This window comes from Zootoca vivipara, chromosome 1 (assembly GCF_965207765.1).
Source record: "Zootoca vivipara chromosome 1, rZooViv2.hap1.1, whole genome shotgun sequence".
NCBI classification, from domain to species: Eukaryota; Metazoa; Chordata; class Lepidosauria; order Squamata; family Lacertidae; genus Zootoca; species Zootoca vivipara.
The window spans coordinates 114,743,749-114,769,208 of record NC_142582.1 but is presented as its reverse complement, the minus strand read 5'-3'; the positions used below and the strand labels follow the sequence as shown (position 1 = coordinate 114,769,208).

The window sequence follows — 25,460 nt, the reverse complement described above, 5'->3', positions numbered from 1 at the left end:
CACTTCCTCCGCCCCTGTACCCAGCCAAGGTCAACAAATTGATTTCTCCTTGCCAGAAGAGCAAAGACTGTTCTGGGGCAATGTTTGGACAATGTTTAAAACGAATACCTTTCAACAGTCCCGGTTAAGGATTAATGAAGCACTTTGCTCACATTGCAGTTTGCAGTTTGCATAAATACTGTAGCAGATCATGAAGAATCAGAGGCTTTCTCACAGAAAGGAAGGTTCTGCACAACTGCTGTAAGTACAGTATCTGTCCTCTTTGGGTGCCTCAAAACTGTCACTGTTTTGCGGGGGAAGTTCAAGCGCATACCAGAACCTTTCAGGCTTGCACAGTTAAAATGGATTAAAGTGTTCTGTTGCTCTACTGCAACAAATCCATTGCTTTGGGAAACAATGGGTAAAAATGCACTTAAAAGTTTGGGGTGAGCAAATGATTAATTGGAAGATGTGTAAAAACAGCATAAGCAAATCAGGATGAGTGAAGGATAAAGGCTCGTTGACATGCAGGCCAAACATAGGGCAGTATCCAGCCAGTGTCCCATCAGTGCTTGGATTAACGTTTGCACAGTGGAACTGTTGCTCAAGTTTAAATATTTGCACTGACTAAACACGTTCCTTCCTTCCTTTGGGGATCACTCGTAGCTGAGTAAGATTGTCTTCCATAAACACGGTTTTAACAATGGGTCCGTAAGTGACTGTGGAGACGAATTCTGGATCCACACGTCCTTCCACAGTGGGGACATTGGTTTCCAGGCGGGAGCTGATCATGGTGTGGATTTGCCAAGCGTGCCTTCCTCTTAGCATGTTTCTCCCTTGAGTCCTGAGATCAAGTTTCTTCAAAGCCCATGACACCTTTGGTAAAGGCTGTTCTCCAACTGGAGCGCTCGCAGGCCAGTGTTTCCCAGTCCATAGTTGAACTACCATGCAAGCAAATCAAGATGAATACAGAATAAGCAAACTCATCTGAATAAACCGGGGGATGGGGCAGTCAAATACTGCTTTGCAAATACTGTACCGCATTTTCAAGTGCGTATCTTTAAATCTGCCTATTCCCCTGAAAAAAACCTGTCCTTAAGTGACTTCTTGCTGTCCATTTTCAGGGCCAATAGGAGTGATACTTAGAATTTTTATTTATTGCACTACTCAGAACCATACATAAACTTACTTTAATGTCCTCGTCGCTCAGGATGTTGGGTAATTGCAAAAATTTCCCCAATTTTCCCTTCAGATTTTGTGCTGATTGTTCATGTTTGTGCACATAAACCGGAGAAATGAAATCATGTTTTTTTGTTTCCAAGTTTTAAAATGATTTCTTTGCACTCATGCATGAAAAGGGAAGTGAACATCATCTGGTGCAGAAAAGCATATGCATTTCCAAGATCTGCAAGTATTATAGAGTTTTCTAATGATTTAGAAGAAAGTAAACATGACTATATTGAAAAGAGAATGTGATTACATGGAAAGAGCATGGGGGAAGGGGCAGAACAAGCCATAGCATCTTCAGGCAGGCCTAGGAATGCCCGCTGCCTGAAACTCTGGAGAGCAGCTATCAATCAGTGTAGACAATACTGAACTAGACTGAACAATGGCCTGGCTCGGTTTTAGATAACTTCCTATGCTACTGTAAAGCATGGGAGTCAAATTCCCAAAGCGTTGGGAATGTACCAGCCCTCTCTGGCCAGGGCTGTCTTAAGGTCTCTGGCATGCCAGGCGGCGGGGGCGGGGGGAGCCTCACAGTGGGGCCACACTGTGCCGGAGGCCACCCGCCTGTCCTATGCCAGATTGAGTGGGGGAGGGGCGCCGCTGCTCTGCGCGGCCTTCCTCCCTTCTCCCAGCGGGCCGGGGTGCCTGGGCAAGCTGCGCCGCGCCGGGGCCTTCTCGGCCGACGTCGGCGCTTGCTGGGTCCACGGCCGTTTCCTTCCCGCCAACAGGCCGCTGCGTTTCATTGGTAGAGGTGCTGCCATGTGGCGTCGCCTCTACCAATGAAACGCAGCGCTGGGGTGAGGGATGACCCTGGTGCTGCAGAGCGGAACAGGGTCCTAGTGCCCCTGTTCCACTCGCTTACCTCCCTGCTCTCCCAGTGCGGCTGGTGGAGGGAAAAGGGAGGCCGCTGCGCAGCTTCCCCACTTGCTAGGGTGCCCCTCAGCACCCCTCAGCACCCCCTGATCACCCAGGTGCCCTGGCGCAACGCGCCACTAGAGTCAATGGGCAAGCCGGGCCTGTCTCTGGCCAATGCCAGCTCTAAAACACTAAATGCAATTTAATGTTTATCACTGATAAGAAGTGACAGCCAGCAGTGTGATGCAGTGCTTACTCACAAGTAGATCCAATGAAAGACATGACCTCCACCTTGCTGTTTTTAATTTACCTCACAAACTTGTGTTAAGCCTATAGCTACCCAGTGTAGTTTGAACTTCTTTTTCTAGCATTTTAAACCTAGGCTCTAGATAGATAGATAGATAGATAGATAGATAGATAGATAGATAGATAGATAGATAGATAGATAGATAGAGATGATAGATGCAACTTCAATTAAAATATATAGAACTCACCTTATTTTCCTGATTGTAAGTTAGTTTTAATATAATATATAATAAATAAATAAATAATTTATTATTTGTACCCCGCCCATCTGGCTGGGTTTCCCCAGCCACTCTGGGTGGCTTCCAACAAAGATTAAAATATAATAATTCTTACTATATAATAAAATTGTAAGACTGTCATCATGCTGCAGTTTAGGTAGCTGCCAACTGGTGGCTTTGACAATTCCAACGTAATGGCAGAATGGCAGACAGGCAAGTGAGCAAGAAGCGGGCAGCCCAGGTGAGCCATTTAAAGGTGGGTGGTAGGCGTGTCAGATAGCGATTTGGCAAACCACTCCCCCTCTGTTAAACATCATGCCGTTTAAAGGAGGGTGGGAGGTTCCTCAGAGAAGTGGTTTGCCAAACAGCTCTCTGAAGTGCCTGCCAGCCTCCTTTTAATAGAGGTGAGATTGGGGCTAGTTGCTTGAGGTGAACTGTGAGGGGAGGGTGGTTGGGGGAGCTGTAAGGGATAGGTGAGGGGATGGGTGAAGTGTAAAGGAAGGGAATTGGTCAGGTGTAAAGGAAAGAGGGGGTGACTAGGTATGGGGTAAGGCAGATTGTTAAAGAGACTAAGCATCCCCTAATATTTTGTAACCCAACCTGTGAATTTATGGTGAAGGGGCAGTGAAAAAAAGCTCCAGTAAATGACAATAATTATCATTTAGGTGAAATTGCCGTCCCATTTTTATATTGCTGTTTCCCCCCCCCCCCCAAAAAAAATAGATTCAAATCATTACACATTCATTTTTAAGGCTACCTTGCACCTGCAATCTATATTGCTTCAACTCTAAAATAAAAGGTGAACATGTGAAAACTTTCACATTAAAAAAATAAATGTATGAATTTTATGTTTAAATTGTGAATATTGTGCTAAAAATCCAAAATGATTTTTTTAAAAAAAGTAATATTGAATAAACTTTATAAACAATAAATACATGTAGTATTTTAAACTCTTAAAGTCATCAGGTCTGCAGTCCTGGTGACTGGGTGATATTTTCACGGCTAATTGGCTCACAAGAGCTTGCTTTTGGCTAACCTGCAATAATTGCATGCATGTCACTTTAAATTACCCAAATCCTATGTGCAAAACCGCACAGTGGCACCAGGCATGTATCCCCAGGCAATGCTATATTTGCACACCTGAGACTTTTCATAATAATTTCCTGCAATAAATATTTGTTATTGTACTTGGGGATCAAAGTTTGAGTTTGGTTGGGTTGTTTTTGGTTTATTTATTTCATTTGGGTATGGGGTTTTTGGTTTTGTTTGAATTTCTAGATTTTCTGAATAGTTTTTTGAGATTAAGCTTCTTGCAGGGGAAATGCATTTCAATCCCTTCAAGTAACCAAAAATGAATTGCTTTGTGCATACTCCAGCAGCGGTAGTTTGCTCGTAGCAAAACTCTTTAAAGCACCCCTCCACAACCTACTGCCCTCTAGACATTTTTTTTTGTACTACATTTCCCATCATTCCTGATCATTGGCCATGATGACTGGGGCTGCTGACCAAAAGATCTGGAGGACACCAGGCTGGTGGAAAAATCCATTGCTCCAAGTAGTGTCTGGGTGACATGATACAAAAGTCATTGAGTGCACTTGTATCACTAGAGTTCTCATTTACTTTATTTATACACTGCATTTATGTGTCAGCTTTTTAACAAAGCACTCAAACGGTTTACAACCTGAGAGGATCAGTCACATTAATAGAGGATAAGTTTATTAACAGCCACAAGCCATGGTGGCTATGTTCTGCCTCCACTGTCAGAGATAACCTGTTTGTGAATAGCAGTTGCTGGCTGGAAATCACAAGTGGGGAGAGTGTTGTTGCAATCGAGTCCCGCTTCCATACAAGGGCGTAGGAAGGGAAGGGTGATGGGGGCGCTCTGCCCCAGACAGCGCGATCCCGAGGCGCCATGGCAGCTGCCCGCCCCGCCCCCAGAACGCGCATCACGCCCCTCCGGGCGGCGCCCGACCCCCAGAATGCGCGCCAGCCCCGCCCCCCGCCCCCGGCAGCCAGAGCATGAAGCTCCTCCAGGGCTTCCATGAGCACCTGGTTTTCCACTGTGAGAACAGGATGCTGGGCAAGATGGGGTTTTGGTTTGATTCAGCAGAGCTCGTCTGATGTTCTCACTGGCCAACCATGGACATTGTCATATCGTTCACATTTATGCCATGCCGTAGGCAGCTAGACCTGCAAAGCAGGGGTTGGCTCCACACCATGTGCACACTAACATACCCTCCAACATTTCTCCGATGAAAATAGGGATGTCCTATTCCATCACCATCATTTTACTATTTATACCCCACCCATCGGACTGGGTTGCCCCAGCCACTCCAACATATATAAAATCATAATAACACATTAAACTTTTTAAAAAAATACCCCACTTCCCTATACAGGGCTGCCTTCAGGTGTCTTCTAAAGGTTGCATAGTTACTTATCTCTTTGGCTTGGGGGGGGGGTTCACATAACTCCATACCCACCAACATTTCTCCAATGAAAGTAGGGACGTCCTAAGGAAAAGCGGGACATTCCAGGATCAAATCAGAAACCGGGAGGTGTTCTGTAAATCTGGGACTGTCCCTGGAAAATAATCAACATGTGCATATCTATATTGCAGATAGATGTGTTCATATTATGGCGTTGAGCAGGGGTCAGCAAACGTTTTCAGCAGGGAACCAGGCCACTGTCCCTCAGACCTTGTGGGGGCCAGACTATTTTTTGGGGGGGGGAACGAATACCTATGCCCCACAAATAACCCAGAGATGCATTTTAAATAAAAGCACACATTCTACTCATGTAAAAACACCAGCCGGGCCCCACAAATAACCCAGAGATGTATTTTAAATAAAAGGACACATTCTACTCATGTAAAAACATGCTGATTCCCAGACCATCCACGGGCCGGATTTAGAAGGCGATTGGGCCTACCCATGGTGTTGAGATATCCATTGTGTTTAGAGTGGAGCCAGTAAAGTGCATTCTTGACTAAAGTTTGACAACGCATTGTGAAATGCTTCTTGCATCTTCCTCTCATGTTGACCTTCAGGATACGAGCTGACTCTGAATGGGAGCAAGACCTGTTTTGAGTTGTTGCTAGTGCTCAGGGCCGTCTTGAGCAGATCGCGCGCCCTGGTGCTGAGGGGCGGAGATCGCTCCGCCGCCCGCCCCGCCCTCGCAGGGCGCAATTGGTTGCCGCGCGGCGCCCTCCTTCCCAGGCCAGCGCCCAGCTTACCAGCCCTGCGCCATGGTGCACTGCGCCACCGGGGGTCTACGACGAGCCGGGCCTGCTGGTGCTGTTGCTACTAACACATTTTGTGGGAAGTAAAAATCTCTCTCTTTCTCTCAATTCGCAGAAGAACTGACCGGAAGAATGCGCTCTGCCATCTGTCTCTGTTTGATATTGGCCAGCCTCTCCAATGGGCACCACCTGGGTCCAGATGAACAGAACAGCACACAGCTAACTACTAGGATATATCCAAATGTTGGCAGTTTTGCAATTAAATTTATTAGTCTGGCTTCCTCAGCCTCACCTGATAAAAATATTTTCTTCTCGCCCATCAGTATTGTCTCCACCTTTTCCGTTCTTTCACTGGGGGCAAAATCTGCCACACGCACTCAGATCCTAGAAGGCCTTTGCTTTAACCTGACAGAAATTCCAGAGAAGGAGATACACCAGGCGCTTCATAATGACTTTTCCACGCTCACTCGCTCAGATTCTGGGTACCAACTCGAGCTAGGAGACGCTCTGTTTTTAAGGGAGGGCCTGGAGGCATTACCAACCTTTCTGGATGACATCAAGGCTTTTTACTCTGTAGAAGTGTTGCCCGCGAAATTCCAGGAGCCAAAAGAAGCCGAGAAACAAATCAACGATTATATAGAGAAGAAAACCCATGGGAAAATTTCGGAGGTTGTCAAGGGTCTTGATCCAGATACCTCACTGGCTGTAGCTAACTACATATTCTTTAAAGGTACACTTAGGGGCGGGGAATAAATTCAACTCCGTTCAGATTTTAAGACGAACCTTCTAATTTGAATTTTCCGAAACCATGCGAAAGCTGAAACGCAGCAGTCCTTTGAAATTTGCACTTTGCTTAGAAGGGGCTCATGGGCTCAGAGTAAATCCCATCTCTTGGCATTCCAGTCAGATGGGCGAGGTAGAAATAATAAAATAAGTATTATTTATTATTATTATCAGGGAGAATCCTTTGCCTGTGACTTGAGGCATGTATCTGCGGACAAAGGCATGGAGTGAGCTTCTTCCCCTAATCCCCCCTGTGGGCTTGGATCCCACATTTGACCCCCGTCAACTAAACAATTAATTTTCTTTACTTTCTTACTGTATAAAATGCACTGCTCTGGTACAGCTTTGTTGCTATAGTATTTGTAGGGGCATGTGCAAAGTGCCCACCCCAATGTCACCAGAGTGTGCAAAAGACCAGAGAAACAGTAAACACTTCCAAGAAGAGTCAGTTGCTTTACTGACAATAATGCAGTTCCAGATACATGCAGCAGATACCATATTTTTCGCTTCATAAGACGCACCTGACCATAAGGCACACTTAGTTTTCAGAGGAGGAAAGGGGAAAAGCCCCGTTTTGGGGGGATCAGCTCACAGTTGTTGAGTTTACTTTGCAAAGGGAAAAAATCCTGTTCAACTCACAGTTCTGCAGCTTCTGATAATCGAATCAGCCAGATAATCCAATCAGCCAGTCACATGTTGCTGGGGAAACAAACAGCCTCCCTCTGCAGAACATTCAACAATGGAGGCCTGGGCAAGGGAACGGGGTGGGAAAGGAAGCTAGCTTCCCTTATCTCCCTCCCCGATCTCTTGCAACCAGCTGCTGAGCAGCTTCTTTTCAACACCCCTCTTTCCCTCTTGTTAGCCTTTAGCTCTTTTTTTAAAAAAGAGCACAGGGACCACGCATTCGCTCCATAAGATGCACAGACATTTCCTGTTACTTTTTAGGAGGAAAAAAGTGTGTCTCATGGTTTGAAAAATATGGTGCTTCCCTTACAGCATACAGACCACACTCTGACCGAGAGCAAATTTGCCTCTAAACACAGCAGCATTTATATTGTAGTTTATGCTGAGTCATTCTCACATGGTTGCTGGCTCATTCTCACATGATGAACTAGCTGCAGGTACAGGCAAACACACCCCAGTTAAAAAGCCCACCAAAAGCAATCATATCTTGCCCTTTTTTACTCTGCATGCATAAACATACATCCACAGTATTCAACCCTACATAGCAGTTCAGGAAGCTGAGCTGCCGTCTAAAGTGCTGCAACACTGCGATGGGAAAACAAACTGTGCCTGTCTATGAACCTCCTGACATGCTAAAGAATCATGTAGCAACAATCTCTGCAAGAGAGAGAAAACACCAACATTGCAAATAAGATTCAAATGTTGTGATTTGAATGAACTGTGTCATCTCTCCGTAATGTGGCGGTGGCCTCTTCTTTTCTCTTAAGGTGCCTGGGAAAAACCTTTTGATCCAGCTCACACAGAAGAAAGGGACTTCTTTGTGAATGAACACACAACTGTCAAAGTCCCGATGATGCACAGGTTGGGCTGGTTCCAGTATTACTATGATGTTGAATTACATTGTCAGGTGCTACAAATGGACTACAAGGGGAGTGCCACCACATTCTTTATTCTGCCAGATTCCGGAAAACTCAAGCAGGTAGAGGAGGCTTTCTCATTGGATACTTGGACCAAATGGGCAGTAAAGGTTCGACGGTAAGTTTTGTGTTGCTTCTTTAATGTTTTTGTTAGATATATTTGTAACCAGTCAGTAACTTAGGGCGAAGCTACATGGGTCAGTTATAACGTTAAAATGCATTATAAAAATGTGACACCAGAGGGTGCTGTAGAGCAGCGATCCGCCGGCAATAGGAAATTGTATTGAGAGCAATATTACGGGGGATTTTTTTACAGCGTTTTTACAAATCAGTGTAGATCCAGCCTTACTGTCTTGGGTTACCACACCACTTACAAGGTAAAGGACTAGATGTGGGCCATATAATATAGGAAAGCCTTTCTGAATGTTAGGACTACTCTTACTTTGCCATTATATTTTTGCCTTATATAGTACAGGCATCTTTTAGGCTACAGCTCTCATCAGCCCAGCCAGCCGGGCTGTGCTAACTAGGGCTTATAGGAACCGTAATCCAAAATACATGGTACGTACCAGGATGGTGACGGTTGCCATAGTTGGACAAGGCTCCAAGCACATTGAGTCTCAATGAGAACATGTTTCTATCAGATCTGCTCGGGATCCGTAAGATGCCCTTTTAGATGTCAGCCATTTGAGCAAATAATTGAAGTAATTTCTTGTATCTTTCTGTTCCTGAAGTGCTACAGCATCTGTGTTCCTTCCAAAGTTTAATATTTCTGCCAGCTATGAACTAAAGGAGCCCCTCAGCAAAATGGGCATTACTGATGTCTTCAGTGATCAAGCTGATCTGACAGGAATCACTGGGCAGCCTTTGAAGGTGTCAAAAGTAAGTTGAAAACAAATATTCCCATTAGTCACATGACCTTGTTCCCCCCCCCCCAAAGGATCTTGTTTTATTTGGGCAAATTGAATTAATTGTGCTCCATCTCCTTAAATTATTATTATTCATTAAATTTATATACCAATCTTCATCCAAAGTTCCCATTAAATTTGTATACCGCTGTTCATCCAAACATAAAAATACAAAATGAGAACACAAAATACATAATAAAACGAAAACAAACCAATAAATCCCCTCCAACATACACATTTAAAAGGGGTATAAGATTTTAATCACCCAAAGGCCTAGTTTAAGAGGAATGTTTTTCCGGCACCTAATGAAGGCACCAGGCAAACCTCACTAGTAGGTGCTGCTAGGGATGGTAAGCAGAGACTCCCTCTTACAAATCTTAAGGACCATATTGCCCAATAATACAAGTTGTGACACACCACAGAATTAAGGAGATGAGGACCAGAGAAAGTGGACATATTGAAGAGGAAGGAGCTATACAACCTGCTCGTGTGAATGGGAGATAATAATAATAATAATAATAATAATAATAATAATAATAATAATAATAAATAATAATAATTTATTATTTATACCCCGCCCATCTGGCTGGGTTTCCCCAGCCACTCTGGGTGGCTTCCAACAGAAATATTAGAATACACTAATTTCTTAAAGATTAAAAGCTTCCCTAAACAGGGCTGTCTTCAGATGTCCTTTAAAAGTCTGGTAGTTGTTTTTCTCTTTGACATCTGGTGGGAGGGCATTCCACAGGGCAGGGTGCCACTACCAAGAAGGCCCTGTAACTTGGCTTCTTGCAGCGAGGGAACCGCCAGAAGGCCCTCGGCACTGGACCTCAGTGTCCGGGCAGAGCGATGGAGCTGGAGATGCTCCTTCAGGTATACTGGGCCGAGGCCGTTTAGGGCTTTAAAGGTCAGCACCAACACTTTGAATTGTGCTCAGAAATGTACTGGGAGCCAATGCAGGTCTTTCAAGACCGGTGTTATGTGGTCTTGGCGGCTGCTCCCAGTCACCAGTCTATCTGCCGCATTCTGGATTAATTGTAGTTTCCGGGTCACCTTCAAAGGTAGCCCCACATAGATGAAATTGAGCACAACTACGATAAATAAGTGGGACACGGGTGGTGTTGTGGGTTAAACCGCAGAGCCTAGGACTTGCCAATCAGAAGGTCGGTGGTTCGAATCCCCGCGATGGGGTGAGCTCCCATTGCTCGGTCCCAGCTCCTGCCAACATAGCAGTTCAAAAGCATGTCAAAGTGCAAGTAGATAAATAGGTATAGGTACTGCTCCGGCGGGAAGGTAAATGGCATTTCCGTGCGCTGCTCTGGTTCACCAGAAGCAGCTGTCATACTGGCCACATGACCTGGAAGCTGTACGCCTGCTCCCTCAGCCAATAGAGCGAGATGAGCGCCGCAACCCCAGAGTCGGTCACAACTGGACCTAATGGTTAGGGGTCCCTTTACCTTTATGATAAATAAAATAAAAGTTACATTTGGCAGGATTAAAATCTAGCCATAATGTAGGCCCAGAGCAGGTGGCATAAGTGTTGGATACTACTGGGGTCTTGGCAGCTGCCCTAGGAGACTAAGTATTGAAGCCAGGCCTTGTCCACCCTGTTCTTTTTTTATTTGAAGATGTGTGTTTGAAAAAGGACCATGCCATATGCTGTCTGACTATGATATTCTCTTCAGCGTTAGCCTCCTCAGTGCCGACAAAGCTCACGTGTCACAGTGGCCTGGGTGGGCTACTTCAGAGTAACGACTCCACACAGCTCTGCATTTTATGCTTTTATTGGTGCTGTGTATTTACAGTGCTGAAAGCAGTGCTATTTACAGATAGTGGTACATGTTGTCAGTCTTCCGCAGAACCTCCGAATGGCGGTTCGCGCATTTTCTTCCAGCAAAGTAATCTTGGCATACCGAATCTCCGCCCCCTGCGCTTTTTACGCAATTCCGGAGTAGCTGGGATCGGCCTCTTTCCCACCGTCTCCCTGCTTCCCTGTTCCTTTCCCCGGCAGTGCCTGTGCTCCGCTAAGGTACTCAAGCTCCTGTTTCCACTTCCTGAATCACCACTCGAAGTCTCCCCCTCCCCACTGGAGGAGGAGCTGGTATTCAGGATGGGAGAGGGCTGCCGGTACCTCTTATCCCTCACATCACGTTTCTGAACATTAGGGTTCGCCCAAGAGTTCTGATACCCTTTTGAGTCCCTGCCTGCTGAGGGTCTCATTTGCCCTCATAGGCATTTATTGTGATTGGTTGCACCAACCCATGTGTTTTTGTGATGTCACCTCAGCAAAGTTACTCATTGACAGAGGGGGAAATCACATAGACTGCCAGAGGTAAGCGGCAGTGAAGACAAAGGCCTTTCTAAAAAGCATTTCCTTCACAAATGAAATCCTTTTCTCCTCTCCAAACTCTGATGTCTTTCTTTGTTCTTCCTCAGGCTACCCATAAGTCTGTGCTCATCGTGGATGAGAAAGGGTCAGAGGCAGCGGCAGCCACTGTTATAGAAGCCATACCTATGTCTTTGCCTCCGACCATAGAATTCAACATGCCTTTTTATGTGCTAATGTATGAAACACAGACCAACTACACATTATTTGTTGGCAAAATAGTAAATCCCACTCAGCACTAAGTGTCAGTGAATTCTGAATGCAGCTCTTAAATAAAGCATCTTGGCAACCCCAAGTTAATGTGGAGTCCTTCTCTTTTTCCAAACCAGAGGCAGTGCAAAATGATGTGAGAATAAAAAGGAGTCTCCAACTACAGTACTTGTTTTCTGACTGTTTTCCATGCACCCTTCAGAGCATAAGCAGTTGGTGTTCTGGTATTGTTTTTGCAACAAGCCAGAGGTTGAATCAAACATTACAGCCCCCACAGGAGCACCAAGAAGAAGACTGTAGTGTTTCCTGCGGTTTTTCAGCTGATCAGATACAATCTATACACTTCCTACATGGGTTGCCATACATCTGGATTTTCATGGACATTTCAGCGATTTCAGCCCAGGCACTGTTTCCGATGGCAGAATCCCAGCTATGTCCAGGAAATTCCAGGTGTATGGCAGCCCTACAGGTGATGGTGGTTGTTGTTATTGCTTACATTTATAGCCCACCCTTCCTCCCAGAGGAGCGCAGGACGACAAACACACAAACAGTAAAGCATATAAAAACAATTCCAGTACAGAAGCAGGCTATGAAATATGTCTAGTTGAAAGGCTTGTTGGAAGGAGGTCTTCAGTAGGTGCCAGAAATAAGATGGAGTCGTCATTTGTCTAATGTTTAAGGGGAGAGAACTCACAAGAGTAGGTGCAGAATGTACCTCCAAATTAAGATAGGATCTGCAGGAGACCCTCACATGCAGTAACTGATTGGGTACATAATGGGTGGGACTATTTTTTTCAGGTTACAACTCCTATCATTCCTGATTGTTGGCCATTCTGGCTGAGGCTGATGAGAGTTGGTTGGTGTCCAACCCACACCTCAAGGGACTCAGATTACCCGCAACCTGGCATGGATCATCTTCATGACACTAATTCACAGAAGTAGTTTTCAGAGGTGCTCAGGTTTGGGGTGGGGTGGGGGTGGGGAAATAATATTTGAAGTATTTAATGTTTCAAGAGAAGCCCTGCTGGGTTAGATTCAGTTCTCACAGTGGCCAAATGATGAGACACACACAGAAATGCAGCTGGCGCATCAGCCCCCGCAACTGGCATTCTAGAAGCCATGGATAGCCTCATCTGCATGAATAATAGCACCATGAGCACAAATCGTCATGAATGCAGAATAAAAAGGAGATCAAGAGAGGCCCCAAGAATCTGTTACCACAATTTCTCAACAGTCACCAAAACTGCAATCTTTATTGATTTTTGAGTGAAACCAAAACAATTAAACTTGCTCCTCTCTTTTTTTATGTGTAGTATAAACACCCCCTATCTCCTAAGAGAAGGCTTCTGGTCTGAACCATGGAAATGCCCCCTTTTATTTCTCTGGCAGCTGTTTCGTCTCAGCCCCATCTTCTTGGCCATCCCTGTCTTTCGCCTCATTTATCTTCACTACTGTTCAGCGGTGACTCGTGTTTAATTGCTCCCCATGGCATCATCACATCAGATTATGATGACAAAAATCGCATACATAGGTCTCTCTTCAGTCAATCAGATCCAATAGTTGTCTGGGGGGCACAAAGGAGAGCGTAGGAAGGGCCCTGCTAGATCAGACCTAAAACCCATCTCATCCAGCATCATGATCCTACAGTGGCCAATCTGATAGCCATGGGAAGTTCACAAGCAGGACTTTCTGCAACTGTGCCCTGCCCAGATGTGGTTCCCAGCCACTGGCATTCAGAGGCACAGGGCCTCCAGTGGTGGACATTCTCCATGATTTTGCTTATCATTATTATATGTTTAAAGTCATCTAAATTGGAACAAAGGAGTCCAAAAACAAGAAAATGAAAGCAACTGGGAGAGAAAAAAGGGGGGTTGAGCAGTATGCACAATGAATATTAACATACTTGTTTAAAAGATGATGATGATGATGATGATGATGATGATGATGATGATGATGATGATTTTAGATTCATGGAAAAAAACAGGAAAGTAGATGATTGCACTGGTGCCAAAAAAAAAAGTCACTGAAATCACCCACGCCTAAGTCCTGCTGTATCCAACGGAAGTCAAATCTGCCTCACCTTCATTAGGTTTTCTTTTGGCTCAGATAATATACTTCCTAAGCAATTTCGTACTATAGCGCCAAGCCAGGAGCACAGCATCCTGTAAGTACATTGCCAACCCTGTCACTTGTGTGGAATAAATCATACTCACATGGAGCCAGCTCTTAAAACTATACTCCAGTTTCCAGGGACAGGATTACTTCAATGGCAGGTGCGCGTTGGACAAATAAATCATAGCAGTATTCATCTCCCAAGCTTGGCTTCCTACCAGTGACACCTACAGAGACTACACATATGCTACCTTGACTGTCAGTTCCTTTGCATGCTGGCATCCATCTGTTTGAGAAGGAATATGCAAGGATAGCTACACTATACTTGCATCAACAACGTTTGAAGAACCCCTTCGTGAAGTGAAGACACGAGTCGGGAGTTGATGCAAGTGAGCTGTGCACATAGCAAGCTGAATGGCAAGCTCAGCAGAGGCTCTTTTTATTAGCAGAAAATACAGAACAAGGCAGATACATTTTTGGACTATGACCTTTACACATCCTCTAACCACAGGGTCGTGAGGTGACACAAGGTGATGTCAGTACCTGTTTCCATAACCTCATCTTCCTCTTAAACAAAGGTTAATCGAAAGTAGACAGAGGCCCCCGGCAGGGCATGGCAGACCACTAAGAAAGCAGAAGGTTAGAGAAAGTGTGTGGTGTTCCGGCAGAGCTAAGGTCGGATATAGGGTATGACTCTCTGACAGCTGTGGCTCGTCTGCGGTTGGGAGTGTGCTCCAACATGGTGAGGTTATCCCATCACCTCCCTTGCAGTGAAGTGTGCTTCAAGCCTTGCCGCCATCCTTACATCTTGTTCCCTCTCATGTTTGTGGTAGACCACAAACTTGACATGAGTCAACAGTGTGATGCAGCAGCTAAAAAAGCCAATGCAATTCTGGGCTGCATCAATAGGAGTATAGCATCTAGATCAAGGGAAGTAATAGTACCACTGTATTCTGCTCTGGTCAGACCTCACCTGGAGTACTGTGTCCAGTTCTGGGCAACACAGTTCAAGAAGGATACTGACAAGCTGGAACGTGTCCAGAAGAGGGCAATCAAAATGGTCAAAGGCCTGGAAACGATGCCTTATGAGGAACGGCTTAGGGAGCTGGGTATGTTTAGCCTGGAGGTTAAAGGGTGATATGATAGTCATGATATATAAAAGGGTGTCATATAGAGGAGGGAGAAAGGTTGTTTTCTGCTGCTCCAGAGAAGCGGACACGGAGCAATGGATTCAAACTACAAGAAAGAAGATTCCACCTAAACATTAGGAAGAATTTCCTGACAGTAAGAGCTGTTCGGCAGTGGAATTTGCTACCAAGGAGTGTGGTGGAGTCTCCTTCTTTGGAGGTCTTTAAGCAGAGGCTTGACAGGCATATGTCAAGAATGCTTTGATGGTGTTTCCTGCTCGGGAGGGGGTTGGACTGGATGGCCCTTGTGGTCTCTTCCAACTCTTATGATGCTATGATTCACACACACATGGCTTCATTGGCAGCTGAGCTCCTGGGCTAGTCAGTTTGATTGATTCGATTGATTTAGATGCCCCCTTTCTACGGTGAGCTGTGCTTAAAGTGGTTTACAACCACTTATCAAAATGCAAAACAGTGAGGCGTGGAGTCTAGGGGGGAGAAGGAAATTTACAAAGCATGCCTGCAAATTCAAATAAGACCAGAATTCAGAAGTTTATAACATACAGAACAAATTCAAGACTAGAGAAGATATAAATACATAAAAGCAAAGCAGAAAAGAAAGTTCCAACTGCTGGTGCAGCACTTCGAGCACTTCAGCAGCCTGTTTTAAATACAGTTGAGAGAGAGAAGGGTCTTCTCAGTAGGCTAGGTGATTTACAGCTGCCTCCTTTATCTCTCCTTCAGAGGAGACCAACAGCAGCAAAAGGGAAATGCTGGGGAGGGCAATGATGACTGGAGACATAGAGGTGGGTCTTCGTTTCTCGACTCAAAGCTATGACTTGGAGGCTTCCCTGGAAACCCAATGAGGAAGCAAGATCTGCAGGAGTGTTAATGCTGTGAGGCCCACCCCCCCTGCTCAGGTTGTACATGTGTGTAAATAAAACCGCATATCCTAAAAGCACCACAAACTGCATCAACCTTCATTCCAAGGAAACCGAACCCAGGTCAGCACTGGAACTCCTGCAGTCTCTTGATGCTCAGAGATGGGGGTTTCCACTTTATGTTCTCTGGGCAGCTTGCAAACATTCTGTTTGCAGCACTGGCTGAGAGAGAGGGGAAAGAGTGGCCGTGTTGGGAAGAGAGAAGGGAGAGAGAGTCAGGAAGCCCTTTCTCCTCCCTCCCATCCTCCTAAATTCCAGAAACAGAGCCAAAGGACCATCGATCCTCCTGATTGGCTGGCTTGCATTCCAGAAAACATTTTCTGGCTTCTCTTCAAATCGTATCAATCCTTTCGCCTTTTACAGAAAACATTTTGGGGGAACCTTGAAATCCACAGTGGAATCCAGTACATGCAAAGTTTGTTTATCTCCCTGATTTTCCTTGCTTCTGATGCTGCAATAGCAAGAGCTACCAGGGAGTGTAAATGAGCAACTGACACAATGCTTGCGCTTTCTCTGCCAAAAGTCACAATGACCATTCTAATTTGTGTGTGTGTGTGTGTGTGTGTGTGTGTGTGTGTGTGTGTATGTGTTTTCCAGTTCTTTTGCCTCTCACTGCTCCTGTGTCCTCCCCGCCCCCCCCAAATGTCTCTATCATGTTCGTTCTTTGCATTTCCTCTCTGTACCAGCCATTCTTCGCAGCCTCCCACTCTAACGCCCACACAGCAACGATTCCTTTCCCAGTACACAGCCATTTGTACAGAAGGTGGACTTCTCGATCTCTGCTCTTGCAGAGCCTATGCTATTACATTACACACCTCCATTTGATGGGCTTGTTCAGGAAGAAGAGGAACAGGTCCCGTGGAAGCTGAGGCAGCCTCTCACATTCACCTCCACCAACATTTAGACGTGTAGCATGATGCTGGCAAACAGCACTAGCTCCAGTTTCAGGGGGCCACTGCTAAGGACACCCCCTAGTTCTAAACCCCAACTGCAGGTTTTATCTAGAGGTGGGTTAGGGCTGGATGATACCTGATTTTCAACATTGTGACAGATCACCAGCTATACATTGTGATATAAAGGTAAAAAAGGGTAAAGGACCCCTGGACAGTTAAGTCCAGTCAAGGGGGACTATGGGGTTGTGGCGCTCATCTCGCTTTCAGGCCAAGGGAGCCGGCGTTTGTCCACAGACAGCTTTCTGGGTCATGTGGCCAACATGACTAAACTGCTTCTGGTGAAACGAAAGACCGTGACAGAAGCCAGAGCGCACAGAAATGCCATTTACCTTCCCACCGGAGTGGTACCTATTTATCTACTCGCACTGGCGTACTTTCGAACTGCTAGGTTGGCAGGAGCTGGGACAGAGCAACAGGAGCTCACCCCGCTGTGGGGATTTGAACCGCCGACCATCTGATCAGCAAGTCCAAGAGGCTCATTGGTTTAGACCGATAGGTCACAATGTCTGAAATAAGGATGGAACTATGCAGGGGCAGGTGCGTAGCAAGGGAGGGGAGGGGCGGGGCGGGGCGCCCCTGGCTCCAGTCTGATGGGGGCAGTGCGGGGGCAGCGCCGCCAGCCCCTGGCCCGCCCCTCGCCTCCTCCAGCCGAGCACGCCCTTGCCGCGGCCACCCCCAGCCCTCATGCACCTGCCACTGCCCTCGCAGAGCTCACCTGCCGCTGCAGCCGCCCTCATGGAGCTCGCCCGCTGCCGCCCTCGCGGAGCGCGCCATCTGCCGTTGCCCTCACGCACCACCGCGGATGGACTTCACGTGTGTGGACATGCGCAGTCCGGCCTGGTGCATGCATCGTGACATCACGGCGCGTGCGTCAGGCCACGTTGTGATGTCACAACGCACGCGCCAGGGCAGTCTGTTTATGTACCGCCCCAGGCAGCCAAGCAGCACTGTTCGCCACTGCGCAGGGGCAAACAGCAGGGCTGGTGTCAGGATGCTGTCAGCAGCTCCCTGCTGGGTGCTCAGAAAAGTATAAAGACAAGGAAAGGTTTCTTACCGTCCTTTTTCATTTCATTATTTACAGAGAGGCTGTAGAACCCAGCCTCTTGGATAATGGCATTGTCCTGAGTGACTCTCCACCCCTGGCTTTCCCACTTCCTCATTTGGGTGCTGCCACGTGTCCTCTGCCTTTGAGCTCTTTGCTCTCCTACTTTTAAGGCTTGCCGGGTTCTGGGAGATGGGGAGTCTGAGGTGCTTTCTGGTGACACCATGTCAGCCAGCTGCCTCTCCGCTTCTGTCCTCTCCTCCTCATTTCCCATTATTTCCCAACTTATCCCCTCATCCGCCTCTGAGTTGTGACCTCCCACAAATCCCTGTTGTAAATCTATACAGTACTGTCTTCTTCCTCTTCCTCCTCCCTGGAAGGGTCAGGATGGGGAGGCAGTCTCCACCATTCCTCCTCTGCCCAGTCCCTGACAGCTGGGTGATATCTGGTTTTCAACTTTGCGATATATCACCATCTAAACATTGTGATATACTGATATATCACAATGTCTGAAATAAGAATGGAGCTGTGTATAGGCACTGGCCAACTTCACCCTTTTCCCCGCATCGTGATTTTTGCATAGCGCGCTCACATACAGACCATGATTTGATTCGCAATATATAGTCAGGTCCAAAAATATGAAACCGATATCAAAGCATGGACTTCAAACCGGTTTGGGATGATATATCAATACATCGCCCAGCCCTAATGTGGACTTATCCACTAGCCGTGGCTGGGACACAGCTGACCATTTTGACTGCCCACAATACCTCAGAGCAACATGATTTTCCCAGGATCCATCCCAGGATTCCAGGGCTGCATTCCGATTCCCACATACTGTTGAAATGGGAGGGTCCACGAGGATCATCTAGTCCAACCCCCTGCAACACAGGAACCTTTTTTGCCCAACGTGGGGCTCAAACCCACGACTCTGAGATTAAGTGTCTCACGCTCTACCGACTGAGCTATCCCAGGGGTATGTAAGTCCCTCTGAGCTCGGCACAACTTGCTTCTTTGTCAACACATAGAGGGTCGGTAAATATTTTAAGGCATGACTAAAATGTAAAAGAACTTCTCTTTTACATTAGTGGAAATTGCAGGGGGGCGTCAAACGAATGCAATGAAATCTGCCGAAGTACTAATTTTAGCACTGTCAAAGATTACTGCATAGATATTTCCTAGAGTGAGGAAGTTGAAGAAGTCACCTCAACCTGCTCCCAGCTAAATTGCCCTTCTTCTTTTTGGCAGCTGGGCTGTGTGCCAGGGTGGAAATTTCAGACCATAATAGATGAGGCCGGTTTTACAGGATTTCCTACACCAGGCATTCGTTCTTCCCTTAATGCAAGTTAGTTGGAGCCTCTTGGATGCTATAGCTGTGTTTTAATGAGTGAGGCCATCCACCCCTACACTGCAATCCTGTAACTCAGTCACTAAGCATTTTGCAACTCAATGGAGATGGCTGTGTGGGCTCACAACATTTCACCATTGTTTGTTCTGCTTTATCTCATTGGTAAATAATCCAGCTAGCCTTGCAGAGGGCCACTTTACCTCAGAAGGAAGACATTTTAGGTGCATAAAGGCACATGCATATATTCATAAAATGATTTCTGGTAAATTTTTGAAGTTGTTTTTTTTTTTGGCGGGGGGGGGGAGTTAACAGAATGCTTGGACCAGTTGGACCTATGCTCTGATCCAGCCTAGGCGCTTCCTAGGCTCTTCATAGCCCTCCACTGATGTGGCTTCTCAGCAACTGGTATTCAGTGATATATTGCCTCTGAAAATGGAGGTTCCTTAAAGCCATTGTTTTATGTTCCCAACAGAATGGCTCGATTGCTTAGAGCGTGGTGCTGGCAACAGCAAGGTTGCAGGTTTGATCCCCATAAGGGACAGCTGCCATATTCCTGCATTGCAGGGGGTTGGACTAGATGATCCTCAGGGTCCCTTCCAACTCTATGATTCTATGAGATTCTATTTGTTAAAATTATACACTGCTTGATTAGAAAAAGAAAAAAAACCTCAAACCGGTTTACAAAGAGCCACCTGAATTTAAGTCATCTAAGCTTCAAAGTCTCAGCGTTTTCTTCTCATAGACTCGAATTTTTACATTTCTGCTGTGCTATAATTGCTGTGTGGCTCCATCCTATGCCACTCCAACAAAGTAAGACCTGTATATACATTAACACTTGGGAACACGGAAGCACCATCTGTTTCCAGGCATAGAAAGGGATGTAATCAAACTGGTTCCACCACTTCCAATTGCAAAGGACTTCCATGACATCTAGTGGCGCCAGCTGGATCTGAACAAAAGCCATCTGCATTTCTCTTCCAATAACTGAAAGGATGCTAAGGAGCTAAGCCTTAACGTTAGGCGATGATGATGATGATTTATTTATACCCCGCCCATCTGGCTTCATTTCCCCAGCCACTCTGGGCGGCTTCAAACAAAATATTTAAAATACGATAAAGCACCAACCATTAAAAACTTCCCTAAACAGGGCTGCATTCATATGTCTTATAAAAGTCATATAGTTGTTTATTTCCTTGACATCTGATGGGAGGGCGTTTCACAGGGCGGGCGCCACTACCGAGAAGGCTCTCTGCCTAGTTCCCTGTAACTTCGCTTCTCACAGAGAGGGAACCCCCAGAAGGCCCTCAAAGCTGGACCTCAGGGCTGAACAATGGGGGTGGAGATGCTCCTTCAGGTATACTGAGCTGAGGCTGTTAGGCAAACTAAGGCCCAGGGGACGGATCCAGCCCAATCGCCTTCTAAATCCAGCCCACAGACGGTCCTGGAATTAGCGTGTTTTTACATGAGTAGAATGTGTGCTTTTATTTAAAATGCATCTCTGGGTTATTTGTGGGGCATAGGAATTCGTTCATTTCCCCCCAAAAAATATAGTCTGGCCCCCCACAAGGTCTGAGGGACAGTGGACTGGCCCCTGCTGAAAAAGTTTGCTGACCCCTGGTTTAGGGCTTTAAAGGTCAGCACCAACACTTTGAATTGTGCTCGGAAATGTACTGGGAGCCAATGTAGGTCTTTTATGACTGGTGTTATATGGTCTCGGCGGCCGCTCCCAGTCACCAGTCTAGCTGCCGCATTCTGGATTAGTTGTAATTTCCAGGTCACCTTCAAAGGTAGCCCCACATAGAGTGCATTGCAGTAGTCCAAGCAGGAGATAACTAGAGCATGCACCACTCTGGCGAGACAGTCCATGGGCAGACTATAATGAGGTGAAGCAATGTTCAGGGTTGTTTTGTGGGAAACTCCTGAGGACTATGATCTCTGCATTTTGTACTTGGCCGGGTCACCTGCTTCTTGGTCACAACTTAAAATCATCATTCTGTGCCTGAACCATCCTGAATATTCAGTGGAATCCTTTGCATGTGCTACCGTATGATGTATGAGGCTTTCACCTGTAGCTTGCAAAAGTCCACCCCACCATACAGATTACAAGAGCCTCTAAATGGCATCTTTATTTTTTACAATTGCAATTTATTTATTTATTTTGCCATCACTGAGTAGGGTTTTCTGTGCTCTTTCCCAAATATTTTCAAGAGCTTGTGAACTACGAATTGATGGAACCATCCCACATTTTTATGCTCCCATCAGACATAATCCAGACAGGTGCATTTGCCCTCTGCTGCAACTTTTGCAATGTGCAATAAAATTCTTTTTTTTTTTAGTTCACCAAATGTTGTAGGAACAGAACACAATTATTGGATGACAAATGTTCTGTCAAGGGCCATTGCACCATTTTTTGGAATTTGTTTAATAAGGAGGTTTTTACTTTTGGATAGAATATCATGAAGGCAAATTGGCCAGAAATACTAGCAATGCTAGAAAGAGTGCATGAAATTATTCTCAAAGACTATGACAAGATTTCTCCTACTTTGGTCTAATGCAAAAAGTCTTGTGCAGCATTTCTTGTTGCTCTAAACGAATTATGTCTTTGTTAGTGATTTTCACTCACTTTTTCTCATTCTGTTTTCACCTGTTCATTGTTCATTTTGCAAGATTTGCAGATTCCGGGAAATGGTGCAATAATGTTGGGTGGGTGGCTGCCATCCAAGAATTATGTGGTGTTCATCCAAATGCTTCTGAAGATGCTTCTATCCCTAGCAGATTATATAAGGCTTTCAAAAAATTGTTTTATCCAGTTCGTTTTAGTAAAGTTCAATATTGCACAGCAGTGGCCTATGTATTTGAATGCATGCTTTTAAAAGAAACTGCAGGGTACAATTGAACTCAGTGCAATTTTAGTAAGCGTGGAACTTCAGTTTCCCTAGAAACTGAATAAGCCTAGAAACGAGGCATAAATCAAGCCATTTAAAATGGCATATCCAGCTGTTTTCAAAAGATACATATTTTTAAAATGAAATGGTATTTAATCTTAAAGCTTTTTGCCACCAGCTTTTGATTGTGAGCCCCCCTCCCGCTTGTAAAAGGTTGCAGCCGATGTGCTCTAATGCTTATTGTTAATATTGCAACTGGGTTCAAGGCCCATCTTTTCTAAAGACTCCAGATCGATTTTATCATCCTAGTCTCTCCACACAGAGATGATGGTTCAGATGATGGTGATGAAGAAGTTTAGTGGAGAAGGCACCTGCTGAATTTCTATTGGCAGAAAGGGGCAATAACACAGAAGGCTCAGGTTTGTGTTGATGTCAAATGAGCCCCACCAATTTGGGGCAACCAGCAATGCTCCTACAGTGGTACCTCTAGTTACGAACTTAATTCGTTCCGGAGGTCTGTTCTTAACCTGAAACTGTTCTTAACTAGAGGCCTGCTTTCGCTAATGGGGCCTCTTGCTGCCACTGCACCGCCAGCACACGATTTCCATTCTCATCCTGGGGCAAAGTTCTCAACTCAAGGTATCTCTTCCAGGTTAGCGGAGTTTGTAACCTGAGGCGTTTGTACAGATAATCTCAGTGGTCAAGCTGGGATTCAAGGGTTCAGGTGGTCCCCAAGGTAGCCTGGACCCAGTGTGCAGTAAGGAAAGGTGAGCTCAGTGCTACTGAGATAGGCACACTAGTTGTCAGAGACACGCCCAGCACAGAGGAATTTCCAGAGGAAGAGGAATTGGCTGCACCTGAGTCTCCGCCTCCAGAGGCGGAATTGGCTGCACCTGAGTAGCCAAGAAGTAGGAGATGGAGCAAGTGATTAGAGCAGAGGTGGGCCAGCAGGAGGAGGGGGAGGATGTGGCGTATATCTGGCCTTGGGAGGGGTCAGAAGCCAGTCGAGTCAACTTACTCCGACGGCAAAGGGTGAGCTGTGGAAGCTTGGACTGCTGTAAGCCTGTTATTGAGAAACTAGTATCTTGAAGCCCGTTAAATTAACGGGTGCTAGAACATGCAATTCCCCCCGCCCATTCCCCCCTCTCTCCCCCTCCCTTCTTTTCTCCACCCACACGTGCCAGGACTCTCCTGGGCTGCCACCGGCGCTGCTCCTCTGTCGCTGCTCCGCCTCCTCCTCCTCCTCCGCTGCTGCGGTCCATGCCTAGGCAGGGGAGCGGGGAAGGGGCGGCCAGGGCCCTCTTTCCTTCCTGCCCTCCACCTGGGCTCGAGCCTGCTTTTGCGAAGGGTTAGCGGGGAAGAATGAGCAGCATCCCTCCGCTGCCACCGGCTTCTTGCTGAACGCAGCGGAGGCACGGGGTAGCAGATGAGATGCTTCACGGAGCAGGGAAAGAGGGGCGGGCGGCAGGTGGCTGCCACCCGCCCCTCCTTCCCTGCTCCCTGTCAAACATCTCCTCCCCCCCGGGCTGCTCTTCCTCCCCCCCATGCGCTGTCCCCGCTTCTGTCTGCCTCTGACCCTGCACCGCGAGGGAAACGGTAGGCAGAGGGGTGGGAGGGAGGGATAGAGCGCGTGTGCGTGACGCCCGCTTGCTGCTGATCATCGGGGGGGGAGCGTAGGAGAGAAAAAAAGGGGGGAAAGCAGCCTCCTTCTCCTCGCCTTTCCCAACCCACCCAGAGCTGAGCCCGCCACACGCCGGGTGGGGGGAGGGGTTGGGATGCGGCGATGGGGTGGGGAACGGCGGCGGCGGGAACGCGCACTCGTATCTCAATCCCTCACGGTCCCTTCCCCTCTTCCCCTCGCGCCATTAATAGGAAGGCGAGGCGCGGAACAGCAGTTTGGAGGGGAAGCCGTTGAGGGAGAGAGAACCGCATTTCCCCCCCCCCCTGGCTCTGTGTGCATCCAGTCTCTGCGTCCAATCCGTGTCCGTGGGGCACATGCTCAGTAGCGCGGAAAACGGGACACACGGAATCTGGATGCAGAGACACAGGGACTTTATTATATAGGATAAACCTCAGCTACTTCAACTGCCAGCATTCCGTGTCTTGTGTGGGAGAAGCGCTAAACCTGACACTAGTCTGCTCTTTCTCTCTGGGCTGCGACTGAGGAAGGTCCCCATTGCAGTGATTCTGGGTAATGCAACTTAGGTCACACGCTACTTCATTGGTGCTCTTTAAGAAGGCCATTGCCAGCACATAGGTTAAGGGCTTAGATGCTTGGATTGGCTTCCCTTTTGCTACAGGATCATTTCAAGGTTCTTTATGAAGCCCTTCACAACATGGTTCCAGGACCGCCTTGTTCTTTATATCCTGGCCCAACCACTGAGATCTTTGGGGGGGGGGTCTCCTTTGACGGTCCCCCGTGGCTCATAACTACTAGAAGGCATGAATGCATTGTATTGGGCCCAAGCCTGTGGAATTCCCTCACCCCTGAGAATTAGGTCTTGCTGTTCCTGACTTTTTTGCTCCCACTGGCATTTCAAGATAGTGTTCAGTTTTATAATAAACGTTTAAAATGCCTAATAATAATAATTTACAATAAACACTTTAAATTGCCTAATAATGATGATAATGATAATAATAATAATTGTCAGGGGGTCTCCTTACAGAGAGCCCCCACCCATCATTTTCACCAGCTCATCACCCAGCGTCAGCACAAGTAGCGAGTCAGAGGGGAGGAATGAGGAAATGAGCGGAGTGGAGAGAGGGCTGTCGTATGCTACAGAGCCCTTGCACCGCTCTGAGGGAAAGCTAAAGGAGGAGGAGCTGAGACAGCCATCGGACACAGGGTGTCCGTGAGGCGCACTACTACCCGTAGGGCAAGGGGGCGGAATTTTAGGGTCCCCAGGCTCTTATGTTGGGCGAAGACCAGGAAGAAGCCGTTGCGAGGTTCTGATACGGACTGAGCAGTCATGTTTCCTGATACTCTTGCACTGTAAATAGCATGCACAATAAAACTCTGAAAGAAAAGACGGAGTGGAGCGTCTTTACTCATGAGTAGCCACAGCCTTCTCTGACAATAATAATACCCCAAGATTGTTTGTGCAAGGGAAGCCAACTGTGGGAGAAGTGTTCTTTCAAAGCTCTGAGATGCATGTTCTTGAGAATCAGTGCTCAATACCTACCAAAACCGTGCTGTTCTTCCAAGTATGTGGACAGGAAACCAACTTTGGTCTTGCCTTTCAGAAGTGTTTACGTTAAACTTCTTGAAAGCCCTTTCATGCTGTTGTTCTTTTGACTCCACATGCCGCTTACTGGAACCTGTCTGGCATTGCAGCACT

The 25,460-nt window shown here is 46.6% G+C and overlaps 1 protein-coding gene across 2 annotated transcripts; it reads left to right on the top strand.

The window, feature by feature from the left end:
* The first annotated feature begins 200 nt into the window (after positions 1–200).
* On the top strand, positions 201–11,799 carry LOC118080841 (alpha-1-antiproteinase-like). 2 transcript variants are annotated; one of them, XM_035106745.3, is made up of 5 exons: positions 201–240; positions 5,942–6,556; positions 8,061–8,328; positions 8,945–9,092; positions 11,555–11,799. In XM_035106745.3, exons 2-5 carry the CDS (start codon positions 5,959–5,961, stop codon positions 11,744–11,746), a joined length of 1,206 nt encoding a protein of 401 aa, XP_034962636.2. In that variant the 5' UTR covers positions 201–240; positions 5,942–5,958; the 3' UTR covers positions 11,747–11,799. The 2 variants fall into 2 exon arrangements, with proteins under 2 accessions (XP_034962636.2, XP_088529053.1); XM_088672927.1 differs by lacking the exon at positions 201–240 and adding an exon at positions 2,922–2,989.
* The last annotated feature ends 13,661 nt before the right edge of the window (positions 11,800–25,460 follow it).

What these genes read in the sequence shown, in the direction of transcription:
- LOC118080841 (XM_035106745.3), top strand. Translation starts at nt 5,959, where the DNA reads ATGCGCTCTGCCATCTGTCTCTGTTTGATATTGGCCAGCCTCTCCAAT. An exon ending in TGGGCAGTAAAGGTTCGACG is followed by an intron (nt 8,329 to 8,944) that starts GTAAGTTTTGTG and finishes CTGTTCCTGAAG; the next exon opens with TGCTACAGCATCTGTGTTCC. An exon ending in AGCCTTTGAAGGTGTCAAAA is followed by an intron (nt 9,093 to 11,554) that starts GTAAGTTGAAAA and finishes GTTCTTCCTCAG; the next exon opens with GCTACCCATAAGTCTGTGCT.